The sequence below is a fragment of the Poromitra crassiceps genome (assembly GCF_964638095.1).
Source record: "Poromitra crassiceps genome assembly, chromosome: 8".
In the NCBI taxonomy this organism is placed as follows: domain Eukaryota; kingdom Metazoa; phylum Chordata; class Actinopteri; order Beryciformes; family Melamphaidae; genus Poromitra; species Poromitra crassiceps.
Genome location: NC_139629.1, coordinates 34241901 through 34268055, shown reverse-complemented (window position 1 = coordinate 34268055; position 26155 = coordinate 34241901). Strand labels below are relative to the sequence as shown.

Here is a 26155-nt window from a genome sequence, read left to right as displayed (position 1 = left end):
GGTGCAGCACTCCGTTATAAGAATGCATCGCATGAGATATACAATGAAGATTGTGTACATGTGGTCCTCTGTGGTCCACTCCAGTTTCATACATGTGGTCCTCTGTGGTCCACTCCAGTTTCATATTGACTTAGGTGTTAAAAGGCCTTCCCCACCCTGGAGAAAATGGGTGTGTGTGGGTTTGACTTTGTGGTGTCAGATTCCCCCCGCCCCTCTTTGCCTCCCATACATCTGGTAGCTCCATTGTCTCTCGGCTGCATTAAAGTACAAACACAGCCTGGGAGATCAATAAAAGCCATCTGCAGCGGTCACAATGGCCACTCGAGGAAGTTATATGATGCCCATTATAGAAAATGCAAATATACCGTTTGCCCAAAGCAACATCACAATTGTCTGCTGGACGAATAGGCAAACAAAAGAGACACCCGATATTTCCAGCAAATTGTCCCGTGTAAAAATACACTGACTAAGCCATGTTAAACAGTAAGAACTGTATGTCCGACAGGTGAACAAATCTCAGTAACGTTTGGAAAGATAATGAGTTCATTAAACCAGATTAGCATGATTAGGAAACAACAATTAGGCAGCAATATTAATAAGTAATGAGTCAATTACCCAACCGCCACTCTGACTAATAATAGAAAAGTAGTAATGTCAGGGGTGACCTGCTGCACATACGTACAATTAATAGATGGCCAGTAGAACTAGGTTATATCCGTCATCGACTTTCATGAGAGTACAAAAGTCCAAGTGACTGAGGTGCAAAATGCATTTATTTAAATTGTAAAACATAACATAAAAGTTTGTCAAAACAAAATCGTCTGAGCACATACAGTAGGAATATGTACTGTAGTGATTTCACACAGTCAACATCTGAATCACCTGCGCAGGTTCTCCTTCATCACTGTGGTCTCCTCCTTCTCAGGAAGGCTATAGACTGTGATGGATATATCAGTGTGTCTGAAAACCCTTTCCACTATCCCGGAGACTCTTCCCCACTCCAGGCCATCGAGGCCGCAGCCAATGCTGTAGAGACAAAAGCATAATGTTTCATTACAACACCAATATAATATGCCAATATTTAATTATATAGATATGTTCAAATTAATTTCCTTGAGCCAATGAGCAGTGAGTTTTGAGGTTCTCTTATTAAACCAGGTTGACAAACTACCTCTTAAATCATTTTAAATTACACATACCGAGGCATTGATATTGCTCGTACTCCATTCGTCACACAGTGTGCCTTCATGTCCTCCAGGCTTTTTTCAAGGCTTTCATATTCGGGGCTCTGGCTGGCCTTTCTCTTTGTGATCTGCAATAAAGCAGGAATGCAACAATAAGGAAGGACCACACTAGCTTCCAAAATAATTTCCTTAATTCGCCTAAGGGTCTCTTGTCCTGTGCTGATCATATAATATCGTTACCAGGTAGTACACAAAACGTCTGCCTCTCTTCAGTACAGCACACTGTCCCGTCACCTTTTCTGTTTGGATACAAAACAAAACAATATCGACAAAATATGAGTCCAAGCTGCGAGTATCGTGATTCTTAATAGGCTTCTTCTCACCACTACATAACCGTCCATAACATAACCATATTTATTAGCACTTGGTCTGCACTGAACAAAATTATACCCCAGGACTCAGGAGTCGAGCCCCAAAAAGGCATCTTCAGTCCTCCTGATGAATGTTTGATGATAGGGCTGACTCACTCTGCTCCTTCAACTCCGGCACTCCGCCGAACTTCTTCTTGAACATCACTGCGATGCCTCTCCCCATGCGACAGTCCTCACTCACACAGTGGGCCAAAGCCTGGTCCTCAGGGCAGGAGAACAAGTCCCCGCTGACATACTGCACACTCCAGCGGTCTTCTGCACACTGGCCAGGAGGGGGCAGCATCACGCCGTGCGTGTGTGACGGTATGCTTTGTTTCTGGGAGTGCTAAACAAGAAAGTTGGGCAGAAATGGTGGTTTTACAGGGTTCCAATGGTTCCCACACTTTTTCACAGACAAACTTGCAAAACTTTTCCATGACTTTTAAAGGACCCAGAATATAATTCCCATCACCATTCATGACCATTACATGAAACGTAGCCTACATTGTAGCATAAGGTGACCAGACGTCCCCGATTTTCGGGGACAGTTGTCCCTGAAAATGTCCCCGATTTTCTACTGGCGTCTGCAGCCGATATGACTCTAGCTCTGGCAGGCTCATTCTTATATCTCATGTTTTGCTGCTTCCTGCTCTTCCAGGAAAATGTTGAAAAAGCAATTAGGACTTGAGATCTGAGGCGATTCATAAAACATCCGGCGCTGTAGGTTCGGAAGGCCAGGCCAATGCTGCTGGGGAACACATTGACATTTTGTAAAGGGGCACAGTGAATGACGTGTGTGTGTGTGTGTGTGTGTGTGTGTGTGTGTGTGTGTGTGTGTGTGTGTGTGTGTGTGTGTGTGTGTGTGTGTGTGTGTGTGTGTCACCAGGGGCCAATGAAACCGGAATCATCCCCCTTTATTATTTCATAGGTAATAACATTAGATATTTTAATGATATATTGATTGCCGGACTGGAAATGTCCCCGATTTTCATTTGAGAAATCTGGTCATCTTATTGCAGCACCATACCCTTCACCCCAAGATATTATTATTCACCAGCATTCACATAGGATTAAGCAATGACTTTAGACTTTAGTGTCTGTTAAAAAACATGCTTTTCACAAAGATATCTTACTATATAATCACAAAATGTCTGTGTGAACACATTTATACCCCCCGCCGTTGGTCCAATCACCTCCAAGATTTACCAAAACGCTATTCAGTGGCCCGGAATGAATCTGGTGCAAAAAAATGAAGGAAAAAAACACACACGTGGGGGCACCAGTACAGCGATATTTTATGCTTTTAGTCCTTCACACTCACAGAGCCATTGTGACATCATCAGCATCCCTTTCCCTGCTTCCCACTGATGATGTCACCAATGATGTAATCAGTGATGTCAGCAATTTTGATGTCATCAGTGACGATTCGTCACATCAAAATTGCTCGAGTGACGATGTAATCAATGATGACGCCACAAAATGTCTGTCTGTCTGTCTGAGCACATTTATCTCCCCAGCCATTGCTCCGATGATCGCCTCCAAAATTTGCCAAAACACTTTCCAGGGGTCTGGAATTAAATTAATCTGGTGCAAAAGTGAGAAAAAGAAGGTAAAGAAATCCACACACAGTGGGCACTACAGTGATATTTTATGCGTTTAGGCCTTCACACTCACAGAACTATTGTGAATGAATTTGGAATGAATAGGGAAAAAAACTGTTACAAAAACAGTAGTCAGAGTACCAGTTCAAACAGTAGTCAGAAGAGTACCAGTTCAGCAGGCAGGCGTGACATATTTTTGTAGGCCAGAAGTCCCTGCACTTCCTGGTTCGTGAAGGTCTGTGGTTAACGTTTATGAAACAGCGACGTTTGTGTTCAACAAGATAATATTCACAAATGCTCATAAAACTTTTATGACTGATGGCTGACATTGACCTGACCAGTGACCACGTGAGACTATGGGTTTAACAGTATTCAGCCGTCGCAGCAACAACTACTTGTCAACGTTTATCATGAAAGAATATAACTTAACTGGTTGTTACAACTTACACTGGAGGTGAAGGTTCTTGGCACGCTAGTCATCAGCTGGAAAGACCACAGATATGGGGAAGACACTCGGAAGACACAAGACAGCACACCGCACCACCGCTGCACACCATGCAGCACACACCCACCAAAACAAAACGTCTTCTTCTTAGTTTTCTTCTCTTGGATACTGGCGGACAGCAGCCAGCAGAGGTGTATGTCGCCACCTACTGTACAGGAGGAGATTTGGCCTGGCTCTATTATCATCTATTATTTGTTATCTATATCTATTCCATAATTTTTGATTATTACATGCCTGCTTCCTAGAATAGATCAGAGTCCCATTTACTAAAATAGGCAAATTAAATTGTACGCTGTCATGACAAGTCACTGACAAGCTCATGGATCACATGACCCATCCTAATGGATGTAAAGGCAACCCCATCCCGCACATGGGAATATTGAAACAAACTTGAAAGAGCACACATTCTATAAATCTTATTTTTAATCAAGGATAATCAGATCAAATCTTACCAAATGGGGTCTATGGTCCAGGCATCCAAGTAAATCCAATCCATTTAGGCATACTTTGGTGTAGGGAGCATTTTAATACATTTTTGATGCTCATTGTATAACACAAAACAAGAATGAAAATATGTGCCCTTAATGCAGCATCTATAAAATATAGAACAAACCTTTAAGGCCATATAGGATATATAGAAATAGTTGCAGTGCAGCCAGTGGAAGAACGGCCAAACTAAATGTTAAGCTATAGCTCCATTGTCTACTTTGCAAATGCAATACATTAATGTGGGACTTGAAACAAAATGAATGAATACATAGCCTCATTGCAAGCATAAAATAATACAAACAAGCTGTTTCCTGTTGTCACACATCTTAATCTTAACAGCAAAATAATGATAAAAATGATTGCACTGAATGTGAATTATTTTTATAAACCGCAGGGGATACAAAATCAAGACATCAGTCACACAAAGGACGTGTGTGTACTGTGTATACGTGACAGAACAACAGTCCATGCTCTAGCCTTGACAGTCACTCCTGCGTCAAGTCACTGCTGCTGTGTCTTCGATTGCCAATCCAGTCTGAAGGGTTGACGTCCATCTTCAACATCTTCATCACCCACGTGTCCCTCCGTGCCCCATCAATGAACTCATCCAGCGAGAGCTCGCCTAGGAGGGGAGAGCCAAAGTCATCCACTCATTTAGATTTATTCTCCCAGAGGTTCAGTATTCACCAATATGTTCCAGCACAGGGGTCAGCCAGTTACTTCCTATTGTGTTTACACTTCCTGTGACAGTACAGTACTAGTGAGCAGGTAAAACAGACAGTGTTTTGAACAGGAAGTCATAACACAACTGGGTCAAGTGGGCGGGGCTACATAAGGTGAATACATTTCTCCACAATTCTGATATATGACCATAATACAGTTAATACCCATCCAATTACATCCACACAGGCAGACATATGCTATAGCTACACAAGCATGAACGTACACACCTGCATGTGCATTTTAGGGTCGGCTGTAGCTCAGGAGGTAGAGCGGGTTGTCCACTAATCGCTTTGGATAAAAGAGGTCGGTGGTTCGATTCCCACCTCCTACAGTCTGCATGTCGAAGTGTCCTTGGGCAAGATACTGAACCCCAAATTGCTCCTGATGGTGTGCTGGCACCCTGCGTGGTAGCCTGCCGCCATCGGTGTATGAATGGGTGAATGTACCTACTGATTGTAAAGCGCTTTGGATAAAAGCGCTATATAAATGCAGGCCATTTACCATTTTACCATTTTAAGCTGTCACATTACTGGTACAAACACTCACCATCTCCGTTCACATCCACCAGCTCAAAGATCCGTTCAACCACTTGCTCTGGACTCATCAGATTGCATTCTTCATCCAGCTCTCCGTGGCAGGCTTTCTTCAGCCGATAAATAGACTGAGTGACAGGAAAGGACAGTGTTACTTTTGATGTCAATATTGACCATTGATTTGTCTTGAAGATCTTCTTAGTAAGATTTAAAGAGGTATGTGAAATAGTAGTATAGTATCAGACTAGTAGTCGTAGTACTAGTAGGCTATATTACCTCCACAATGTCAAGAAGTTCTGTTTTGTCAATGCATCCACTTCCATCTTTGTCATACATTTTGAACGTCCATTTGAGTTTATGTTCCAATTTGCCCCTCAAGACCAAGTTCATGGCTGCCACATACTCCAGAAAATCAATCGTGTTGTCCTGTGTGTAGAAAAAAAATGAAGCATAACAAAGTTGTTTTGTAGTCATTAATAAACACAGTTTCTACATTTGGTAAATTGATCAAAATGTAGGTAGCTACAACATATGAATGGCTGCTTCACCGCCTGGTACGGGAACTGTACCACCATGGACCGCAGGGCGCTACGGAGGGTGAGGCGCGCGGCCCAGCACGTAACAGGAGACGAGTTGCCAGAACTGCACGAACTGTATAACCAGCGGTGCCTCAGGAGGTCCCTGAAGATCATCAAAGACACAAACCATCCCCACAACAGCCTGTTCTCCCTGCTACCCTCAGGGAGGAGATACAGGGTTCCAAAGGCACGCACAAATCGCTTGAGGAACAGTTTCTTCCCGCAGGCCACGAGACTCCTTAACATACACAAATAGTGTAGTAGTCGTATGCCTAATGTTTAATTGTATGTCTAACAAGGTACATGCTATTTGCACCTGTATGTCAATTACGTCGAATTTAAAATGTCTGAACACGTCTAACGTATGCACAATGCCTAATATTTAATTGTATGTTTAATAAGGTACATGCTACTTGCACTGTAATGTATGTCAAATACGTCGAATTAAAATGTCCGAACACGTCTAACGTATGCACATGACGTGCACCTATGTGCAATGAATATGCCACTGACTTGTCTTATCGCTATTCTGCCGCATTGCCTATTGCTGCTTAGTATTGCTTATTGATGCCTATTTCTTATTGCCTATTGCTCATTGCTTGTTGCCTATTTGTACTATGTCGTAAACGGAGTCCACAGCACAAGAATTTCACACGTGATACTTGTACCATGGAGTGACAATAAAAATCTTGAATCTTGAATCTTGAATCTTGAATCTTGAACAAAGTATATCCTCACATTATGAACAGTAAGCCCAATGATCACAAAACACTTCCAATTAACTTTGTTGCTATTATTGTAACAAGTTTAGCGTGGTGTCAATACTAAAATGAAGCAAACTGCTATGCCTACTGATAGAGAATGGAATTTTACAGCCAAAAGGTAAACAGTGAACCACTTGAAGGAAACCAGTTGAAATGAAATGATGGAGCCAGGAGTCAGAAGAAGTCGTCTGATATGATGTATTGAACATAGATATTGGCCAAGAGATGCACTCTTGTATATTCACGGATGGATACACAGGCTTACATTGAACAGAAACTCAAAGATACTTATAGGACACACATCAGATTACATGTCTTGACGCACATCAGATGACATGTCTTGACGCACACTGGAAGGCCATTTTGTAGACTCAACCTATCTGTTATTCTGGCCCTGTAGAGAGCACCGTGGCACGGTGACAGGGCACAGTGTGCGATAGAGAGGAGCTGCAAATGTAAGGTACAGGTTATCTAAATACGTCTGTCTGTGTCTGTACACAGGTTATCCAAATATGATGTCTATCTGTGTATGTACACAGGTCATCTAAATATGAAGCATGTCTGTGTCATAACTATATGTAACTAAAATGGAAATGTATATGAATATATTAATAACTAGTGATTGTCCAAATAAAGGCTAATGTGATGTAAATTTTCTCTATCACCTACTATGACTTAAGCTGGGCTCAGACTACAGGAGTTTGAAAATCCTAGCTGATTTTTAAATCTGGCTGTGTCACGCACATAAGGGAAGTCTTCACAGATTTTCTTAATCTCAAATATGCACACACTACAAGATTTGAAAATACGGCATAGTTACACTCCCATACATACAGACGTTTTTACTTACTCCATTCGTGTCGAAGGCTCGGAACATGTTTTCGATGTAATCGGCAGCCTCCTTGTTATCGGCGACGCCGAAAAAGAGCTTGAACTCGTGCATGTACAGAGTTCCACTCGGGCATTCCACCACAAATTTTTTGTACCATTCCTGCAGCTCTGCAACATCGATTTCCTTGTTGGGGTCACGGTCCTCGCTCAGATGCTGACCCATATTCTGGAAATATTCCCGCCAAAATGGTTTCGTTGGAATTGTCTCTCACATTTACACAACGCTGTAACTCCGTTTCTCTTGTTCTTTTTTATTTATTCTTTTTCCTTAAGCTGTCCTCTCTACAATATAGCCTCCTGGGCAATCCATTAATGTGTTACTTCTCTGTTAATTATTCCTGGAACTAAATTGGAACAAATCAATCTCCAATCTTCAAAGTTACACCAAAGCCAATAAAAGATTAAATTGATATTCGGCTCTCTCGTGTGGTAGTTCCCTGAAAGTGAGGATAAGACACAGGCTGTTATGGATCACATGATTTAGGGATTAGAAAAAGAGACTTGTCTAAATCAATTAGTTCAGAGAGATCATCCTATTTCCATGCCTCTCACCCGTCATCAATAAAGTTCAAATTCTGTGTTAGCTTTGTAGAAACAGAATGTTCAATACTGGGGTTTAAATTAAAATAAAATGAAATAAAATATTGAGTGCCTTGTTGGCAGTCAGCGTTTACAAGTGAAAGCTTGGCCTAGAGAAGCTTCCTGGGCCAGGAGGATATCTGCTGACAACAGGGATATGGATAAGTAATCTTAGTGTCTACGCCATCGGATCACTGATGTTATCCTCAGGATGATTAAATCGATTCACACCTGTTCTTATAAGAGATGTTGTGACTGAGTTATTATTCCTTTCTAAATTCCACTTTGCTTATTGTACACGCTTTGCTTACTTGGAGCAAAGTGTGGCGGAGTTTCTTTTTTGCATCCAGTGATGGTTAAGACTTGTCTCTCTGGACCGGCAAGTGTCCAGAGAGACAAGTGAAGCGTCTCTCTTGTGCCTCCACTACTCTGTATCCCTGTCATTTCCCCGGCTGTAGTTTGTGATAAGCTGGGAGCTGCTTGGTGCTTGGGAAACCAGCGTGCATGAAGAATACGGTCATGCTTAATGGACTCACTCCATCTCTGGCATGGCAAACTTACATTATACCTACCGAGCGCAACGCCAATCAGCCAACCAATAGAGAGCCAAAGTGGAACGTCACTTCCTGCTTCAGCACTGTACCAGAGATTCTCATCGCCGTTAATTTTCCCATAGACATTTTGTAAAATGCTTATAAAAATAGTTTTACTTGTTCAAACCAAACGGTTCAGATATATTTAGAAACAGGAGAGGCCGCTTAACATTTCACTCAGACCAAAACGTAAAAACATATGGGTATAAAGAAAATATTTCTTCAATGTAGTTTTCTAAAGTTTTGGTCTGAGTGAAATGTGCTATGGTCTCTCCCGATTCTAAATATAGCTGAACCGCTTAGTTTGACCAAGTAAAACGATTTTTATACGCATTTTACGAAATGTCTATGGGAAGAAAATCTCTGGTACAGTGACATTCACTTTGCCTCTCTAGTGACAGAGTGATTTATACAAGCTGTTAAAGAAAAAAACTGTCATTGTACTCCAAGTGTGTAAAGCATAAATGGATTTGTCTCTAAGTTTCCATTTTGACATAAATTATGCATACAATGTATCGAAATGTTAGCATTTATTGCTTTTCATGAATACTATGATGCAAAGCTCAAGCATTCAATTTCCAGCGATTTACAAAGGCAGTGGACATGTATTACAATTTTACAAAAACTACTTTACTGATATGTACTGTAAAAATCCTAGCTATCAAAAAGGGACAGCTGCACAACTAAGGTATGGCATACAGAAAATTAAAAATGAAAGTACCATGTGTTCTTTTGACACACTTTGATGCACTCATGGCTTTGCTTTTGCACTGAAAAGAAAGGTTCAATCCATCTAAGTTACATTCTTGTGTAACTGTTTCTGAGTAGACCTGATTCAGTAAAAAAAAAAACTAAGTAGCTCTAGCCAGAAATGAAACTGAACTTGAGTGACCAAAATCAGGTACTACAGGCAAAACTCTGTATTGTTTAAACTGTTTCATACAGTTACAAAGTAAAACTGTGACATAATTTCCACATTTGCAAAAAAAAAAATGCTACCAAATAAAATACATTTTATGGTACGTGCTTCAAAAACAGTCAAATAAAAGTGTTGCTTTGCATTCTTCAGGTCATAGATGGTCAAAACAACTATGCCCAAGCCAAAACAACGCAAGCTGTCCAATTTATAATTTTTTAGAAATACATGCCAAATAACAGACAACTGCTTGTTGTCAAATTATTGAATACATCAGTTATCAAGGTTAAATGATCACGCTCAAATATAAAAAAATCAGGGGAAAAGATTAGAAAAACTTCAAGAAAAGTCAAAAGCTATTTTAGTCAACAGTGGGGGGGGATGGGGGAGTCTCCATGATCTCATTTACATAATTTCCTTCCAGTTGAAAGACCAAGTGATGTCTGGTCTTCTTTGAGGAACGTGAAGGTCTACATGATTTCTCCTGGTCCAGGAGTCTAGAGGTCAGCCTTGACGCAAAACTCGGCCTTCATTCTTCATTCCGAGTCTCGAAGTAGCACCGCGACATGCCGTCGCAGGCTGCGCTAAAAATGGCCGTCCATCTTCATACACGTAGCAATCACACTTGCCTGACACACAATGTTGCTGTCCGTCGCAACGGCAAATTTGTGTTCCTAAATACTGTGTCGTTTCCAACACCGAGCAGTTGTAATCACGCCAGAGCCTGTAATTCCTGTCTTTTGCGATGAAAATGGCCGTTGTTGTTCTTGGAAACAGCGCCCTCTGTTGTGCTGCTGTGTCTACAGGTGAACCGTAATTACACACCCAAAAGAAAATACAGGCTCTGGCATGATCACGACGTGTCGGTATTGGAAACTACGCAATATTTAGCAACACCAATTAGCCGTTGTGACGGACAACAAGCTTATGTGTCAGTCAAGTACTGTTTTATTGTGAATGCCTTATGTATGAAGTTGGAGGGCCATTTTTAGGGGGGCCTGCAACGCCATATATTGGGGTGCTTCTTCAGGACTCAGAATGAAGAATGAAGGCTGAGTGTGGCGTCGGGGCTAGAAGTCCACAGTGCTACAGAAATACCCTTGGTGTGGTATCATACAGTGTAAAAAAAAAAGTCAAGTTGGCCATCCGGGGCCTCACATTAGTCTTGTTCCTCGGGCTCATTTGCCGTTTCTGTGACCTCTGAATGATCAGCAGCGCCCTCTGTTGACAAGTCAGCTGTACTACTAGGAGAGCTTGGGCCGGGCTTGTCACTGGGCGGGCTCTCCGCGTCACTGCTGCTGCTGCTGACTCGGCTGCTGCTCTCCTCACTGTCCTGTGCCTCCGAGCTCGTGCTCGTCTCCGATTGGTCCGTAGTGCTGTCACTCTTTAGGCTGAGGGTGGCCCCTCTCTCCGACCTCTCTTCTTCCCTTTCAGAAGGCTCCGTCTGTGTGCTGCTGCTGGGCTCTGAGGGGCAGAGTGGACAACATTTCACAGTTACATTCCGAGTATCAAAGAATATAAATTTGCTAATAAATTAGCCCAAGGAATTCCTTATTGGACGGGCCTTTGTAATACTTATAAAGTCAGATTCAGATGGCTTCAGAACTGAAGAACCGGAACATTTCCGTATCGTCACTGTTGTTGTTGGAACTATGGGAATCGCTGAACAAAACATTTAATTCATGCGTTGGCGTAGCCAATGCCATTCAAATCCCTGAGCTATTTCCTGGTATCATGTGGATGTACGGCGCACCAGCCACCAGTTGGTTGTTGCTTTTTTTTTACCATATTGTCTGATGTATGGGCACACATTGGATCTCCCTCGTGTAGAGCTCTGCGATGCCTAAAGGCTGATTTAAGGTTCTGCATCGAAAGTGTTGCCATTTCTATGCTGGCGCTATGGCAGTGTGTGAGCATTTATACATCTGCATTGGTGATTCTGTGCAGTTGAAGTGGTGCACAGACCACGGAAACACTAGATGGCAGCGTTGTGGTTTGGTATAGCACAGCAGTAATAACAGAAGAAATACAGTATTAGTGTTTCTGTTTCCATTCTCTGAAATCCATGTTCTAAGCTATTTCTCATCACAAATTCAGTGACATCTGGTATTCTTTAGGGATGAGGTGTCATACAAATAAGCATATTTGCAAACCACTTCCAACTGGTCTCTCTGCGATCTGCTCATTGTTGTCTTCGCTAATGTTAATGAGTACACAGGTAGGAAGAAATATGTAGTCTTGTATTACCTTACGCACAGTTAAAAAAAAATTGGGAGGTGCACGTATGCTAAGATCGTATGACGTAGGGCAACAGTGTAAATCGGCCTTAAACATTAAACAGTGCATAACATAAGTCGCCTATACAGTGTGCATGGCAAAAAAAAAAAAACACTAAATGAACATTTAAGCAAACAAATGCACATACAGCCATACCGGCTCTCATAGAGGCGATGAGTTGACACATACCATGATCCTCTGAGGTGGTAGGTGTGTCAAAAGTGGTGCCTCTTTTGTCCTCTTCACAGGCATCTTTTGAAGATTGTGGTGATTCTACTATGCTTTCTGCCTCTGTAGAACAAGATGGCTCCTTCTCCTCACTTTCCTCGTCGTCCTCTTCCTTCTCACCAAACTTCAGTCTCTTGGCCTCGTGCTTGTCTGCCTCAGCATCGTCGTCCTCCTCGTGATGTTTGTTCTTGATCCCGCTGCTCGGTGTACTTTCACCTTCTGATAGTGAAGAACCGCTGAAATAAAAAAACAAAGGGCGTCAGTTCAATCGTGTACCTGCTCGGGATCAATTTATTGTATAGCCCATTAGCCCGGCCCCATGCATTTCTTTCAAAGATGAGGGTTCTTTAGACTTTAGAGAGTCTACTTGAGTGAAAAGGCTCTACTCCGATCATCACTGGACATCTACCAGTAGTTCCCAAACTGTGGTATGCGGACCGGGGGCCTGCCTTTTGACAGAGCATTGCATATATATATATATATATATATCAAGGGAAAAGTAGGCTACTCGTGCACAATCCAAGCAGGGAGGTGCTGGTCACAGCAAGCAGGATCAAAATAACATAAAAACAGTCTCTACAGGAACAAGTCCATATGAAGTTGACCGCAACACTCCAGAAGAACAGGGTGACCAAGGTTATATCAAAAGATCATATTTATTTTAGCAGAACAACGCGTTTCGCAGGCTTGCTGCTTCATCAGGTTCATAGTAAAAGTGCAGTGATTACAAACACCTTTGTAGCAGGCCGTGTGACTGAACGGCCCGCCCCTCAATGAACAGGTCAATTAAGCAATTAAATGAGGAAACACAGGTTACACAATAAAAACATACCTTAATGGGCAACAAGTGTAAGGCTCAACACATTTGGAACCAGAAATGCCCGCAATCACATTAAAAGGGCAGGAAACCTCCTAAAGAGAGTCAATGCAGGAAAGGAAAAAGTACAGCAGCTGCAGCAGTGTAAAGTGCAGCAGTTGCTGAAGATCCCCAGGAGATGGTGTAATCCCCATAACAGGGGGGGGGTGTTTGTTTGGGGCAATCAAAACATACAAGTTTGTATGTACCCATTGTACAAAAGTAATAAATTTAAAATAGATGTGAAAAATACAAAAACAAAAAACAGGACAACGATATTACCCTCATTACACTCATTACAAAAAAGAATACAACTCATGATTGTCATTGAGCCCATGAGGCTCCATTGAGTCCAAAGTGAAAATCCAATAGGACTCTCTCTGTAAAAGGAGTTTCTTCATGTTCCCTCCCCTAGGTGGGAGGGAAACTCTCTCAATACCAACAAACTTAAGAGTGGCTGCTGAACCATGGTTACGTTCCTTGTAATGTTTAGCTATTATGTAATCCATGTTACCATTTCTAATGGCCGCTTTGTGCTCGGCTATGCGTAATTTAAGACTACGTTTTGTATGACCGATATAAATTTTTCCGCACGGGCACTTAAGTAAATAAATAACATTTGTGGTATTGCAATTAATGAAGCCTTTGATTTTATACTGTTGTCCGGTTTTAGGGTGGAAGAAAACCTTGGTGTCTGTGGTGTTGGAACAGTGTGTGCACCTGCCACAGCGGAAATTGCCGCACAACCCCTTACTAAGCCAGCTAGAGTCAATGGGCCTAGGAGTCGAATACATGGACCTGACAACAGCGTCTCTGATGTTGTTGCCTCTTCTGAAACAAAACCTTGGAGGAAATTTGGTGATGTTCTCCAGTAGAGGGTCGCATTCAAGCAAGTTCTTCCAATGTCTACAAATGATATCTTTAATGGCCTGGGAAGCTGTACTATACTCTGAAACAAAAGTGACTCGATACTCTTGTGGCTCCTTATTACCAGGGTCTAGGAGGGTCTCCCTATGTACTGTACTGACCTTATTTCTGGCTGTCCGGATGGTAGCCTCTTTATAGCCCCGCTGTTTAAAACGGGCGTGCATTTTATTAGCTTTCGATTCAAAGTCAACAGGGTCAGTACAGATGCGTTTGAGACGTAAAAACTGTCCATATGGGATATTTTCAACTAAACGTCTGGGATGGTGGCTACGTGCGTGCAACACACTGTTCCTGTCGGTAAGTTTTCTAAAAATGGTGGTGCTTAAACCATCATGTTCAACAGAAATCCGTAAATCTAAAAAATCAATTTGCTTCTTGTCAAATACCATGGAGAATCTGAGTGTGGGGTGTGTACCATTGATATAATCTCTGAACTCGTGTAGTTCACTCTCTGAACCCAGAAAGACCAACAAAATGTCATCTATGTATCTTACCCAAAATAAGACATGTTTCAAAAGGGGAGAGGAAGAATGGTTATGAATAAACCGAGACTCCCAATGACCCATAAATAAGTTTGCATAATTAGGCCCAAAGGCTGAGCCCATAGACGTACCTTGGGTCTGTATATAGAACTTATTGTCAAACATAAAGTAATTAGACTTCAAAATAAAATTGGTCAATTTTAATAACAAATTTGCAGGAATATCATCCCTATTGTCAAGGAAAAAAGACATAGCAGCTAGACCATCATCATGAGGAATATTTGTGTACAAGCTTTCCACGTCGAAAGACACCAAAAAAGCATTTTCAGGAATATCCATATTCAGTCGTTTAATTACATCCCTGGTGTCAGCAACGTATGAAGGTAAAGTTTTAGCAATATCCTTGATGAAAAAATCAACAAATTGGCTTAAGGGTTCAGATAGAGAGTTATTGCAACTGACGATAGGACGTCCAGGAGGAGACACCAAACATTTATGAATCTTGGGTAACAAATAAAAGACAGGTGTGACAGGAAAATCAACTTTAAGGAACTCATATTGTTTTTTATCGATTAGATTGTTACTCAGCGCATCATTTAGAATTGTATCTATGTCTTTCATCAATTGTTCAACAGGATTGTTGGGGAGTGGTCTATAAAAGGCAATATTTCCAAGCTGCCGCATAGCTTCAGCAACATAATCTCTAGTGTTAAGTACCACAATAGATCCACCTTTATCCGCTGGTTTAATTACAATATTGTCATTTAGCTTGAGCTCACTTAGGGCTTTTCTCTCCAACAAAGATACATTTTGCTGGACTTTAACATCACCATGTGATTTAATAAGTTTTTGGATGTCCCATTCTACTAATTTACTAAAAGTGACCAAGGTTGGACTTAGAGTGCTGGTGGGACAAAAGGATGAAGACTTCTTAAATCTGTCTAATGGATTAACAGGCGTCTGGTCAACGTTTCTGAAATGATGCTTAAGATGTAAAAGCCTAAAGAATTTATAACAGTCCACCTTCAATTTGAAAGCATTCACTCTATTGGTCGGGACAAAAGAGAGCCCTTTACTCAGAACAGACGTTTGGGCAGTAGTAAGCAACTGCTGCACTTTACACTGCTGCAGCTGCTGTACTTTTTCCTTTCCTGCATTGACTCTCTTTAGGAGGTTTCCTGCCCTTTTAATGTGATTGCGGGCATTTCTGGTTCCAAATGTGTTGAGCCTTACACTTGTTGCCCATTAAGGTATGTTTTTATTGTGTAACCTGTGTTTCCTCATTTAATTGCTTAATTGACCTGTTCATTGAGGGGCGGGCCGTTCAGTCACACGGCCTGCTACAAAGGTGTTTGTAATCACTGCACTTTTACTATGAACCTGATGAAGCAGCAAGCCTGCGAAACGCGTTGTTCTGCTAAAATAAATATGATCTTTTGATATAACCTTGGTCACCCTGTTCTTCTGGAGTGTTGCGGTCAACTTCATATGGACTTGTTCCTGTAGAGACTGTTTTTATGTTATATATATATATATATTTACATTTTATATACATATATATTTTACATTTTACACATTACACATTACCACTGAGGAGTAGGCTTGGGCCGATTTTCGGAAATATCGTGATATTCGGGAAATATCACAATTTTGAACATTTCATTTTGAAGGCTGTAGCGGGCTCAGTTTTAAAGCCAGAGTGAAGTTTCTGTTATCATATGAAACTAGAAGACCTAAAGCATTGATTGGTACCAACCATGTCATGTCAGAAAGGTAGGCTAAATTTTGGCGAGGGAGAAAACTTTTTCAATGGGGTCCTTTTTTCACAGCCTAATGTTGGCAGGTGTGTGTGTGTGTGTGTGTGTGTGTGTGTGTGTGTGTGTGTGTGTGTGTGTGTGTGTGTGTGTGTGTGTCTGTCCGTTTTGAACCAGCAGCTTTATGTTGTTTCTGATGCTATCGCATGGTGAAATCAGCAAATTTTGTTTTATGGGGGAAAATAGTTTGTGTCCGCAGTGGAAGTGGTCCCTGGGAAATTTGGTTTGGTACATAGTGGTACTTAAAGGTCTGAAAGGTTTGGGAACCCCTGAACCCTGTTCTTTTACGCTTACCTACTGTTTTAGTACTGCGTGGTCTGCCTGCCCACTCTCCTAAAAAAAAAAAAAAAATCCCTTCTGACCAAATAGTTGTTGTGGAACCACCATATACACCACCATATACCTGACATGATGCTCCCCCTCCTCGTCCTCTGTGGTCGGCTCTGGATCTGTGCTCATTGTACTGTCAGGGAGGCCATTGGTAGAGAGCGAAGTGGTCAGTGATAGCTTTGGTCTGTTGAGAGGCTTTGGCGTGCCTGGTCCATTCACATTTCGACTACAACAGAAAGACAGAACCATTGCTTATGCAAGGCAAATCACTAGTACCTGAACAGCAAAACTACCAAGACACAAACTAGTAGGCAAGATAGTACGCCACTGATTATTCCCTAGTTGTTGTTTTGGGCATTTGGCTCTTAATGAAGAGAATTAAGTTTGACTTTCCAGTTGCTGATTTCTGAGGCAATTTTAGGTTTGTGGAAGTCAACCATTGACGAGTATGTACTGTAGCTCCCACCTGTCTGAATATACAGAGGAGTTGCCAGGGAACATCACTCCATTCATTCTGTTTACACTGGTTGCCCCATTTTTCCTTCAAAAGAATTAGAAAGGCACACACAAAAAATTAACTGGCTGTTAATTGCACCTTTGTTAAGTGTGGCTCTGAAGTACCTAGTTCAAGGGAGCTGTCAATATGTATACAACACTGTGGTCAACAAGGGGAGCAACAGCTTAACAGCTGATGTACTTACTCTGATGTAGGGTAAACACAGCTGACCACCATTACATTCTGAAATACATACACATCGATCCATATCAGTATTCATTATAAGTCCATGCAAACTGCATTTCAAACAATGAGGACAAGCATGTACAAATACAATCTTTGGTCTTGGCTGCCTGTATATATTCTTAAGAAAATCTCTGATGCTATGATATTAAATAAAGCAGTGCAGAGTAGTGCTTACCTTCTCCACACCCCGGAGGAACTTGTCCGTTCCCGTATAGTTTTTCCTAGGGTCCGTAACCAGTTCACATAGACGCTGGATAGTGAACGGGATGCTGGAAGAGTTATCGAGAGATGGGTTTATCTCCATGATAAAGTAATACTGAAGAACAACTCATATACTCGCTTGACTCTGTGACAGCGCCTTGCCTCAAAGTTGAGCCACATAATAGCCTGTCTGGCTCACAGCCGGCATCACCACTGTCTTTTGAAACCTCGCCAAACCTGGCAGCACCGCAGCTGAACAAGCAAAAACTTATCAACCCGGCTGGACCTGGTCATAGCTGGTCACAAGCTAACTGTTACACTTTTTTTATTTTATTACTTTATTGCAGGAGTTAGACATTAGAGAATTAACAGTTCCATTTCATTCAGCCTGCAACATATATATATATATATATATATATATATGATTTTACATCATATAACTATAGTCAGCCAAAAAGTGTATGTGAGACGCCTGCAATGATTTACTGTGGGCAAAATAGCCCCCTTCTAAAAATGTGTGAATTTAGTTGATTTTACTCACCCATTGTACCCATCCACTATTTTTAAGATCCTCATCTTCATCTCGTCATAGGAAATATACTCTACATTGGGATTATGTGGTGCTCTCTGTTCTGGTGTTGAGGTGTGGAAATCATCCATGACTTGTTCCAGCTTAAACAGGAAGTATGTTTTGAACTGTGACCATGGTATCCTGAAAGACATCGGACATCACATATCACCCGCACATAATGATAATGATTAAGTCCCAACTTACAAATACACTTACTTATTTTGAGTGACAAAAAAAGAGTACTTATTTTGTCACTCTTGTCTTGACAAGAGTGACAATATGAATGGGTCTTGTAGTTCTATATCCGGGGACCAGGGTGGGCAATTATTTTTCCTGATGGCCCAAATGAAAAACCCAGATTGTTGTCTTCTTTTCATGCCACAACCTCTAATACTAGATTAAAGTATAGAAACCGTGATGTGCATTTATCCGGGAAGAAGCCCACTCATGGCACACAAGCATTACAAACAAAAGCCAATTCATTAGGTTTATCTAGCTTCACAAGTAAAATGGTGTGGTTTGTCTTAGACCTCCCGGGCCAGGCAGAATCATCATGAGGGTCGGTTCTGGCCCAGGTCTGTATAATGCCCAGGTCTGGTAGTCATTGCCACTCACATAGTCTCCCCCGTCTTAGCGACATGACGCAGGAACTGCTCTATAACAGAGCAAGTGTCTTTCGTCCCTTTCTTCTCAAAATCTGTAAATAACCACATGAAAGCAGAAAAAACTATTTATCGCACACAAGATATACATCACTCAAACCTATCTAATAGCACTTTTCCTGCCAGAGTCACCTTAACCTGAAGGTATAATCATAATCATAATCATCATCAAGATGAACTATCACAGACAAATTACATTTATGGGGAAAAGGGTGAATCCTGATAGATGACTTAACTAGGAGGAAACATGTTGGGATATGTAATGATGTCATTTGAAACATATTAGCGTTAATGTTACTTACATAACGTTGCATGAAAACTAATCTTATGAGAAAATCGTCTAGCGTTAACTTGCACCAATTTCGATCAACTGAATGTTAATGTTAAGTAACTGCCATGCTAACTTACCAAGTTCTTGTGGAACTTATTCAGTTACCAGGCTAGCTGAGGGACAGAATATTCACTAGCAACGAATGTGGGGATAAACTGGCCAAATAAGTCAAATAAAACCAACATCTCTCCTGTCATGGATCACATAACTAAACGATAGCTAACGTTCAGGCCAGGCAGATGTATGGCTTCTTCTAACCGCTTGTCGTTGGCAAGCTATGCTAACCTAGTTAGCACATATGATCAATTGTCTCTAATGGCTTCAAAACAAATCATCAATCTCCCTATCTAATATGAGCTCTGTCAATTATAAAGTACCTTTGAAAGCTTCCAACACCGCGTCGATGTCCATAGTTGTGTGCAGCAGTCAGTGGCAGGAAATACTTGCTAGCTAGTAGCAACTAGCAACCACCACTGGTAGCCTACCAACAAAGCTGGTAGCGGCTATGACTGCGCATGCGCACCCTGTCTTGCGGAAGATGCGTTCCAGTTCATCATGCGCTGCGCTCCTGCAACAATGTAGCCAAAGTCAAGAAGTTACATTGATGCCTTTCAGTACTCTTTGAGGTAGCATAATAAGTAGCACCAAATTAAATAACTTGATTGTTTAATTTACTACGCGCTTCACTGCATTTTCCATCAAAATGTTTGTAGGCACAGAGACTGCGATAGCTCCTAGCTCCCATGTGTTGACAAGTCGTCGACGTCGCTTGCTGTACCGCAGACAGTCGGCGGGCGTCATAATTTTCTGTTGTTGTGACGGACACACGGCGCAAACCGGGTGAAGCAACCAATGAGTCAGCAGCTTGATCGGGGTCAATTTGATCTAACTACCGTAACGTTACAACGTTAATAGCACCTAAGGAGGACGGTTGCCCAAAGATTTGCTTGCTTTTTAGAGAGCCAGTTATTTTTGGTTTCAGTCGTAACAATGGCAGTCCCTGCTGCCACCACCACATTGCAACTGAGCACGTCAAGCCCAAGTCTGCTAAAGCCTCAAGATCACAACATTCACATTGATGAACGAGATTTGGGAAACATTGCAAGTAGCAACGAAAACGGCACCCTGCCTTTACATTCTCCGTGGACTTTCTGGCTTGACAGGTAAGGCATTTGTTAGTTTATATTTCATCAAACTAGCTATATTATTGATGCTGGTAGCCATCATGTAGGTGCTTTCAATAGAAACAAAGAAAGAAAACGACGAATAGCAGGCCGTGTGATCATTGCACCTAGTTATCTGTGTTTATAACTGTACTAATAATGGTCTATGACTGAAAAGTACGATGACAACAACAATGCTTGTTAATGATGTTGATACAGCCTTGACTGAAGCTGCTGCCAACCTGTTTTCTCTCTGACCTACATACCCAAGTCCTCCATGTCAAAACAAAACACAAAATAGCACATTCAGATCATAGCTGGATCCTTTGGCAAAACCAAATAATTGTCGGCTACCTGATTTTAAAAGGATGGTGCTTGAACTTGTCTTTTGTCATGAGCAGGCAGTATTGTTTAAAGCTTGGTCAGTCACCATTATGTGTCAGTTGCCATTGTTTGAAAAGCACTTTTTTATTTTACATTAACAGTTATCCGTTTCAAAACTGTCATTATTGTCATATGCAAAACCCACATTTGATGTTCAGCCTGCAAGATGATTACACGGTTATAAGTAGTAATAATCACAACTGAGTGTTGTAGTTCTAGTGAACACAACAGCAAAATATACCAAGTCATCTTCCACCACGGTGTGTGCCAGTCAGAGGGTGGTGTGGGTAAATGGGGTCAGTGCTGTTTACTGGGTTATTTGTCATCTGATCCCCTACTACTCCAACCTGTCCTCTGAGGACAGCTTTTCTCCAACATTGCTTTGCACTGAACAAAATGCATTTCAGAACTTGCAATAGGAGGGGGGGGGGTGGTGTTATCTATGTAATGTAATTGAAGTAATTGAATTCAGTGTTTATTATCTGGATTTGTCTAGATCTCTACCAGGAACAACAGCAGCTGAATGTGAGTCAAACTTGAAGAAAATCTACACCGTGGAGACCGTCCAGGTAAGATGCTTCACAGTCTTGATTCAAGAGCACAGTTCTTGGCACACATAAGATCAGAATCGGAATCAGATATCATTTATTCACCATTATGTTATGTAACATATAGGAACTTGTTTTGGCATTAAAGTGCATTCATCTTTTTTCACATAAGAGGGACAAGTGCAAAACAAGACAAATACAGTGCAGTGGAACAACAGGACAAAGAAAGTGCAATATCTGGTGATGGGCAGAGCAAGCTTGGATTAGAGGGGGGGGGGGGGGGGGTCTGTGGGTTTTTCAGATAACTCAGTGCTTACAGGAAGACACATCCATTGCCTTGATTTCCGCTATATTCATTTCCCTGACCCTGACTGATGACATTTTTCAATACTGTTATCTGGCAAATTTCCCTGTTTACATTCAGAACAAGAATGTGTGGTGTCTGTCTGGCATAATTGACCTCTGCGAGTGAATTGGTTTCTCAAGCGTACTGAAGCTACCACCAAACTCTCATACCAGTGATATTTTTATACTTGAAACCAAACTGGCAGGGTTTTATTGCTAACGCCACACTAATATAACCTGACGCTGCCAGATGGACGGTTTAGCTCCACATTACGTTTTGATCTCGCCAGGTTATCCATCTTGCAAGCAAGGTTAACACTAATAGGCCTACATGCAGCAACGGGTCAAGGCACATTTCTATACTGTAATCAGACTGAGAGGTCAAATAGTTTATTTGAAATCCTCTCAAGTTGTTTTGAGTGTTTTAGAGTCTTGTGAACACAATAACCCAAGAACAAACAATATGTGATACTGAAAGAGATGTCATACTCGTCACACCACATGTTCCTATAGACTAGAATCTAGATGATCTGATTAGATTTTCGAGCACCTTGCTACATACATTTACATATTACAGCGACAGAATTCATAATAATGCCACCCATCATGTGCTATGACAATATTTACTATGCAGTAATGACCTTAACCAATGACCTCTTAGGCAGCATGAAGCAGTATGATCCTCTGACTTTTAAGAGGCCCAACTGTCTGAATTTATTCTGTCTGTGAAATTGATGAATAAAATAACCTGTCAGTCCTCTATTTTTACCTTTGCACTTGGGTAGAACTTTTGGAGGGTCTACAACAACATACCCAGCGTGTCCAGCTTGCCACTGAGATGTAGCTATCATCTGATGAGAGGAGAACGGAGACCACTCTGGTGAGCTGAACTTGGAGACGTGTGTGTGTGTGTGTGTGCGCGCGCGTGTGTGCGTGTGTGTGTTATTACTTGAAATTTGATGAAATATATTCTAATTCTAGTTTGTTGCTGGTTTGCATACAGGGAAGAAGAAAGCAATGCCAAGGGTGGGGTTTGGAAAATGAAAGTACCAAAAGAGTGCACTGTAAGTGATATAGTGGCCTATATTTATTAATAATATTTATTAGTAATATTTATTACGTATCTCTTAGGGCTGTACCCAAAATAATTGTTTTCAAATTCGAATATTCTATTGAGGAGGATCACGCACCAGTTCCCTTCCGCCCCAAACAGGCGCCCCCGACCAACCAGGGGAGGCGCTAGTGCAGCGAGCAGGACACATACCCTTAATCGGGCTTCCCACCCGCGAACACAGCCAATCGTTCCTGTATGGACGTCTGACCAAGCCGGAGGTAACACACGGGGGTGCGAACCTGCGACCCTCGTGTTGGTATGCAGGGGATCTACCGCTACACTACCCCGGACGCCCTGAATGTCAGCGTTTTGAACGAATATTCGAATTTCCAAATATTCAAGTACAGCCCTAAGTATCTGTTCTGTGCTACTTTCATGCCGATTTAACAAGCTTGTCTTCATGTTCACAGTCTGCTGTGTGGAAGGAGTTGCTATTGGCTACTATTGGAGAGCAATTCAGTGATTACTGTGCATCAGGTATTCATGTGAAAACGTAAAAGAAAGAATCATGTTTTACAGTCATCTTAAAGAATATGGCTTTGGTTCTGGGAAATTCATATTCTGTTCAGTGATTTCTACTGAAATTGCATTAGTTTAGTGTGTACAACATGGATCTGAAATGTGTCATTCTCATTCTCTGCCCTTGCAGAAGACGAAGTGGTCGGCGTTAGCGTTAGCGTCAGAGACAGAGAAGACATCGTTCAGGTCTGGAATGGAAATGCGTCTTATGCTAATGAGGCAAACATCTTAGGAAGGATCTATGAGCTCCTCCCACAAATATCTTTTAAAGCAGTGTTTTACAAGCGTGAGTATTATCTTTGTACATTAACGATGGTATAGTAGTTTTGTTGTTGTTGTTGTTGTTTTTTTTAAAGATGGATGGACCATAATGTCATGAAATGTCATTCAAGTGTTTGATTATATTGTTGATTTATATTTCAGCACACGAGGAGCACCATGCCTTCGAAGGAGGCCGCTCAAGACATTAGCACATCTTTGCACATCAGACACTTTTTTTTTTGCTTATGAACGTGTGTAGGACCATAATATTTGGGCAAATTTTGAATCAATGGAGTTCAAATTCATATTTGGCTTGATGGATCATCTACATTACTTCAAAATGTTGCCCATGTATTGTGATCTTCAATTCTCTGAGCACTACTGTCATTCATAAATATGATATCCAAAATACTTTTATTTTGGCAGAAAGCAAAAAGCATTTTGGTTTAATTTTTTTAGCAGTGGCTGTTTGTATGTTTTTATACTACAACATTTTGCAAATCCTGAACCAAAATTCTGTAGAACATGTACAGTCTTTTTTTTTAGATATAGAATAGCATATTTGGGGCAGTTCCCTGAGCACAGAAAAAGGCTAGGTTTTTGAATTCCATCAAATTTTTGGATCTAAGAATAGGCCAGAAAGCAAAACTTTATCTTGACAATGAAATAAGGCTTTTCTACCCATTATTTTCTCTGTTTTGTATGGTAGAGCCTACGTATTGCTGTCTATACTGGAGATTTTTTTTTTTTTTTTAGTATGTTGTTATGCTAGTTACATTTGAACAGAAAATTGCACATTCTTGTTTCTGATTTTATTCTTTAGGTAATGAGTGGATTGCGAAAGAAATATGTTCTTGTTATAATAAAACAAATTCAGTAGACAAAAGATCACATATAGTTGCTGAGGAATATATGCAATCGTTTCCATTCAGTGGATTTTTTGGGGGGTGTGGGGGACAAATTTGCAGTGTTACCGTTTTTATTTGATTTATGCTTTTGTCCTCAATCAAGCACTTTGTTCCTTATGTATAAGGCATCAGAAAGTCCCTCCAGGATGGCATGGTCAGAGTTTATTTGTGATTAGGCTACTGAGACCAAACAGTGACGCCTTTTCTCATAAAGACTTGTTTTGTTTGTTTTTTACAACTTGTGAGAATTGTGAGTGACAGGAAAAAGTTGAGATGATGCTGTTTGACAAATATTGATTGGACAATTGTGGTGAAATTGTGTGTGTGTGTGTGTGTGTGTGTGTGTGTGTGTGTGTGTGTGTGTGTGTGTGTGTGTGTGTGTGTGTGTGTGTGTGTGTGTGTGTGTGTGTGTGTGTGTTTAAATACATGAGGATATTTTTTCCTAGTAAAAGTGTGACAAATAAAAATAGAAGCTCTCATTCCTGGAGGGACTGATCTGGGCCTATTTTAGTGTATTTGCATAATTTACAAGATTTTAATAAACTGATCAATTCACTGTAACAGGGTCAAAACTGTATGAAACATATCCCTTAATCATCTAAATTGTATCTGTGAAAAGAGAGAACGAGAAAAGAGATTGCATGCCACTTCAATACAAAAACACAGTCACTGTCTAGTTTAAAAGCTCTGCTTTTTTGTATGTTCTTATATTTAATAGGGTGTTTGTACTGTTTTAATTAAAATCAAATTAAGAAAATATTGAAATTCAGGATTGGAACTGGAAACTGAATTATGGTGTGCTTCACATCTCACAAAAGGCGCCTTTCCTGTGTGTATCGGCTGTGTGTTTGTGTATGAGAATGACATCTCCGGGCTGCAGACAGTAGTGCAGATTTCCATAGGTTAGTATTAAGTGCCATAATAATAATAATACTAGACATCTGAGTTCATTTCTACAGAGGTGTACAGAGTGCATTGAACACCACAGAAAGACCATTGATATGATTTTAGTCATGACTGTGAAACCCAAGTTGAATGTTTTCAAATGTTCATTTGCAATGCTGTGGTAGCCTGGAGCGTTCTCTGTGCCAAAAAAACAAAACATGCACAGGAGGGAAGTAATGAATTGTGCCAAACTTGTTAGCATTGCTTTGTTATTGAAGTCCCTACCCTACGCTGTTGTTCATGTAATCATGTTAAAGCACATAGCATAAGAAATTTGCCGTACCCTTGCACATGCAGCTGAACTCCCAGCTAGGAGTTCAGACCTTGTGATTGTTTATCTTGGAATGGTGCCTTGTGTTTACCAGCAGTTTAGATTGTTACATTCATGTGTCCAGCCTGTTGGAATTGTATCCAGTTATGTTTCTCTATTAGTTTTACACATGTTTGGGGAGGGGGGCAATAAAGTACTTCCACCTATATTGTTGATTTAATGTCTACATGCAATAAGAATACTAACATTTTATTGAATAAATTCCAGCATATTATGTTAAACCATAGATTTAAAAAAAAAAATGCATTGCGTTTTAATAACCAGTTTGTGTTAGAGCATTTTGTCACAAATTACATCAGTGAATCAATACAATTAATATACAAGATAATTGGTGATGTATTTGTTGCAATTCAATGATGGCCCTGGATTTGGATTTGAGTCTGATCATTTGGCTCGTGTCGCCCTCTGGTGGGCACTTGGACCGAGACGCACAATATACGCAGTTGCCTC

General features: G+C 41.0%; 4 protein-coding genes across 5 annotated transcripts; 1 reads left to right on the top strand and 3 right to left on the bottom strand.

Annotated features, from left to right (window-relative positions):
• Nucleotides 1-764: 764 nt before the first annotated feature.
• oard1 (O-acyl-ADP-ribose deacylase 1) lies at nt 765-3761 on the bottom strand. Its single transcript, XM_083640928.1, has 5 exons — nt 3643-3761; nt 1712-1940; nt 1425-1483; nt 1200-1312; nt 765-1026 (listed from the first exon to the last, which is right to left on the bottom strand). The coding sequence occupies exons 1-5, from the start codon at nt 3673-3675 to the stop codon at nt 879-881; spliced, it is 582 nt and encodes a 193-aa protein (XP_083497054.1). The 5' UTR covers nt 3676-3761; the 3' UTR covers nt 765-878.
• Nucleotides 3762-4674: 913 nt separating this feature from the next.
• Nucleotides 4675-7841, bottom strand: guca1b (guanylate cyclase activator 1B; the record flags this gene model as incomplete). Its single annotated transcript, XM_083641187.1, has 4 exons — nt 4675-4811; nt 5459-5573; nt 5722-5871; nt 7638-7841. The coding sequence occupies 4 exons, from the start codon at nt 7839-7841 to the stop codon at nt 4675-4677; spliced, it is 606 nt and encodes a 201-aa protein (XP_083497313.1).
• A 1524-nt stretch (nt 7842-9365) lies between these two features.
• On the bottom strand, nt 9366-19671 carry LOC310781301 (serine/threonine-protein phosphatase 4 regulatory subunit 2-A-like). 2 transcript variants are annotated; one of them, XM_083641903.1, is made up of 9 exons: nt 19565-19671; nt 18810-18891; nt 18165-18335; nt 17598-17691; nt 17382-17419; nt 17147-17221; nt 16754-16906; nt 12233-12507; nt 9366-11230 (listed from the first exon to the last, which is right to left on the bottom strand). In XM_083641903.1, exons 1-9 carry the CDS (start codon nt 19596-19598, stop codon nt 10926-10928), a joined length of 1227 nt encoding a protein of 408 aa, XP_083498029.1. In that variant the 5' UTR covers nt 19599-19671; the 3' UTR covers nt 9366-10925. The 2 variants fall into 2 exon arrangements, with proteins under 2 accessions (XP_083498029.1, XP_083498030.1); XM_083641904.1 differs by lacking the exon at nt 17147-17221.
• Nucleotides 19672-19888: 217 nt separating this feature from the next.
• On the top strand, nt 19889-25820 carry eif4e3 (eukaryotic translation initiation factor 4E family member 3). Its single transcript, XM_083641351.1, has 7 exons — nt 19889-20350; nt 21231-21303; nt 22413-22507; nt 22631-22691; nt 23152-23218; nt 23391-23546; nt 23684-25820. The coding sequence occupies exons 1-7, from the start codon at nt 20178-20180 to the stop codon at nt 23728-23730; spliced, it is 672 nt and encodes a 223-aa protein (XP_083497477.1). The 5' UTR covers nt 19889-20177; the 3' UTR covers nt 23731-25820.
• Nucleotides 25821-26155: the final 335 nt, after the last annotated feature.

What these genes read in the sequence shown, in the direction of transcription:
- eif4e3 (XM_083641351.1), top strand. Translation starts at nt 20,178, where the DNA reads ATGGCAGTCCCTGCTGCCACCACCACATTGCAACTGAGCACGTCAAGC. An exon ending in TGGACTTTCTGGCTTGACAG is followed by an intron (nt 20,351 to 21,230) that starts GTAAGGCATTTG and finishes GGATTTGTCTAG; the next exon opens with ATCTCTACCAGGAACAACAG. An exon ending in TAAAGCAGTGTTTTACAAGC is followed by an intron (nt 23,547 to 23,683) that starts GTGAGTATTATC and finishes TTTATATTTCAG; the next exon opens with CACACGAGGAGCACCATGCC.
- oard1 (XM_083640928.1), bottom strand. Translation starts at nt 3,675, where the DNA reads ATGACTAGCGTGCCAAGAACCTTCACCTCCAGT. An exon ending in GCCGGAGTTGAAGGAGCAGA is followed by an intron (nt 1,484 to 1,711) that starts GTGAGTCAGCCC and finishes GTATCCAAACAG; the next exon opens with AAAAGGTGACGGGACAGTGT. An exon ending in CGAGCAATATCAATGCCTCG is followed by an intron (nt 1,027 to 1,199) that starts GTATGTGTAATT and finishes TTGTCTCTACAG; the next exon opens with CATTGGCTGCGGCCTCGATG.
- LOC310781301 (XM_083641903.1), bottom strand. Translation starts at nt 19,598, where the DNA reads ATGGACATCGACGCGGTGTTGGAAGCTTTCAAAG. An exon ending in GGTGTTGGAAGCTTTCAAAG is followed by an intron (nt 18,892 to 19,564) that starts GTACTTTATAAT and finishes GGTTATTTACAG; the next exon opens with ATTTTGAGAAGAAAGGGACG. An exon ending in GAGGGGGAGCATCATGTCAG is followed by an intron (nt 12,508 to 16,753) that starts GTATATGGTGGT and finishes TTTTTATTTCAG; the next exon opens with CGGTTCTTCACTATCAGAAG.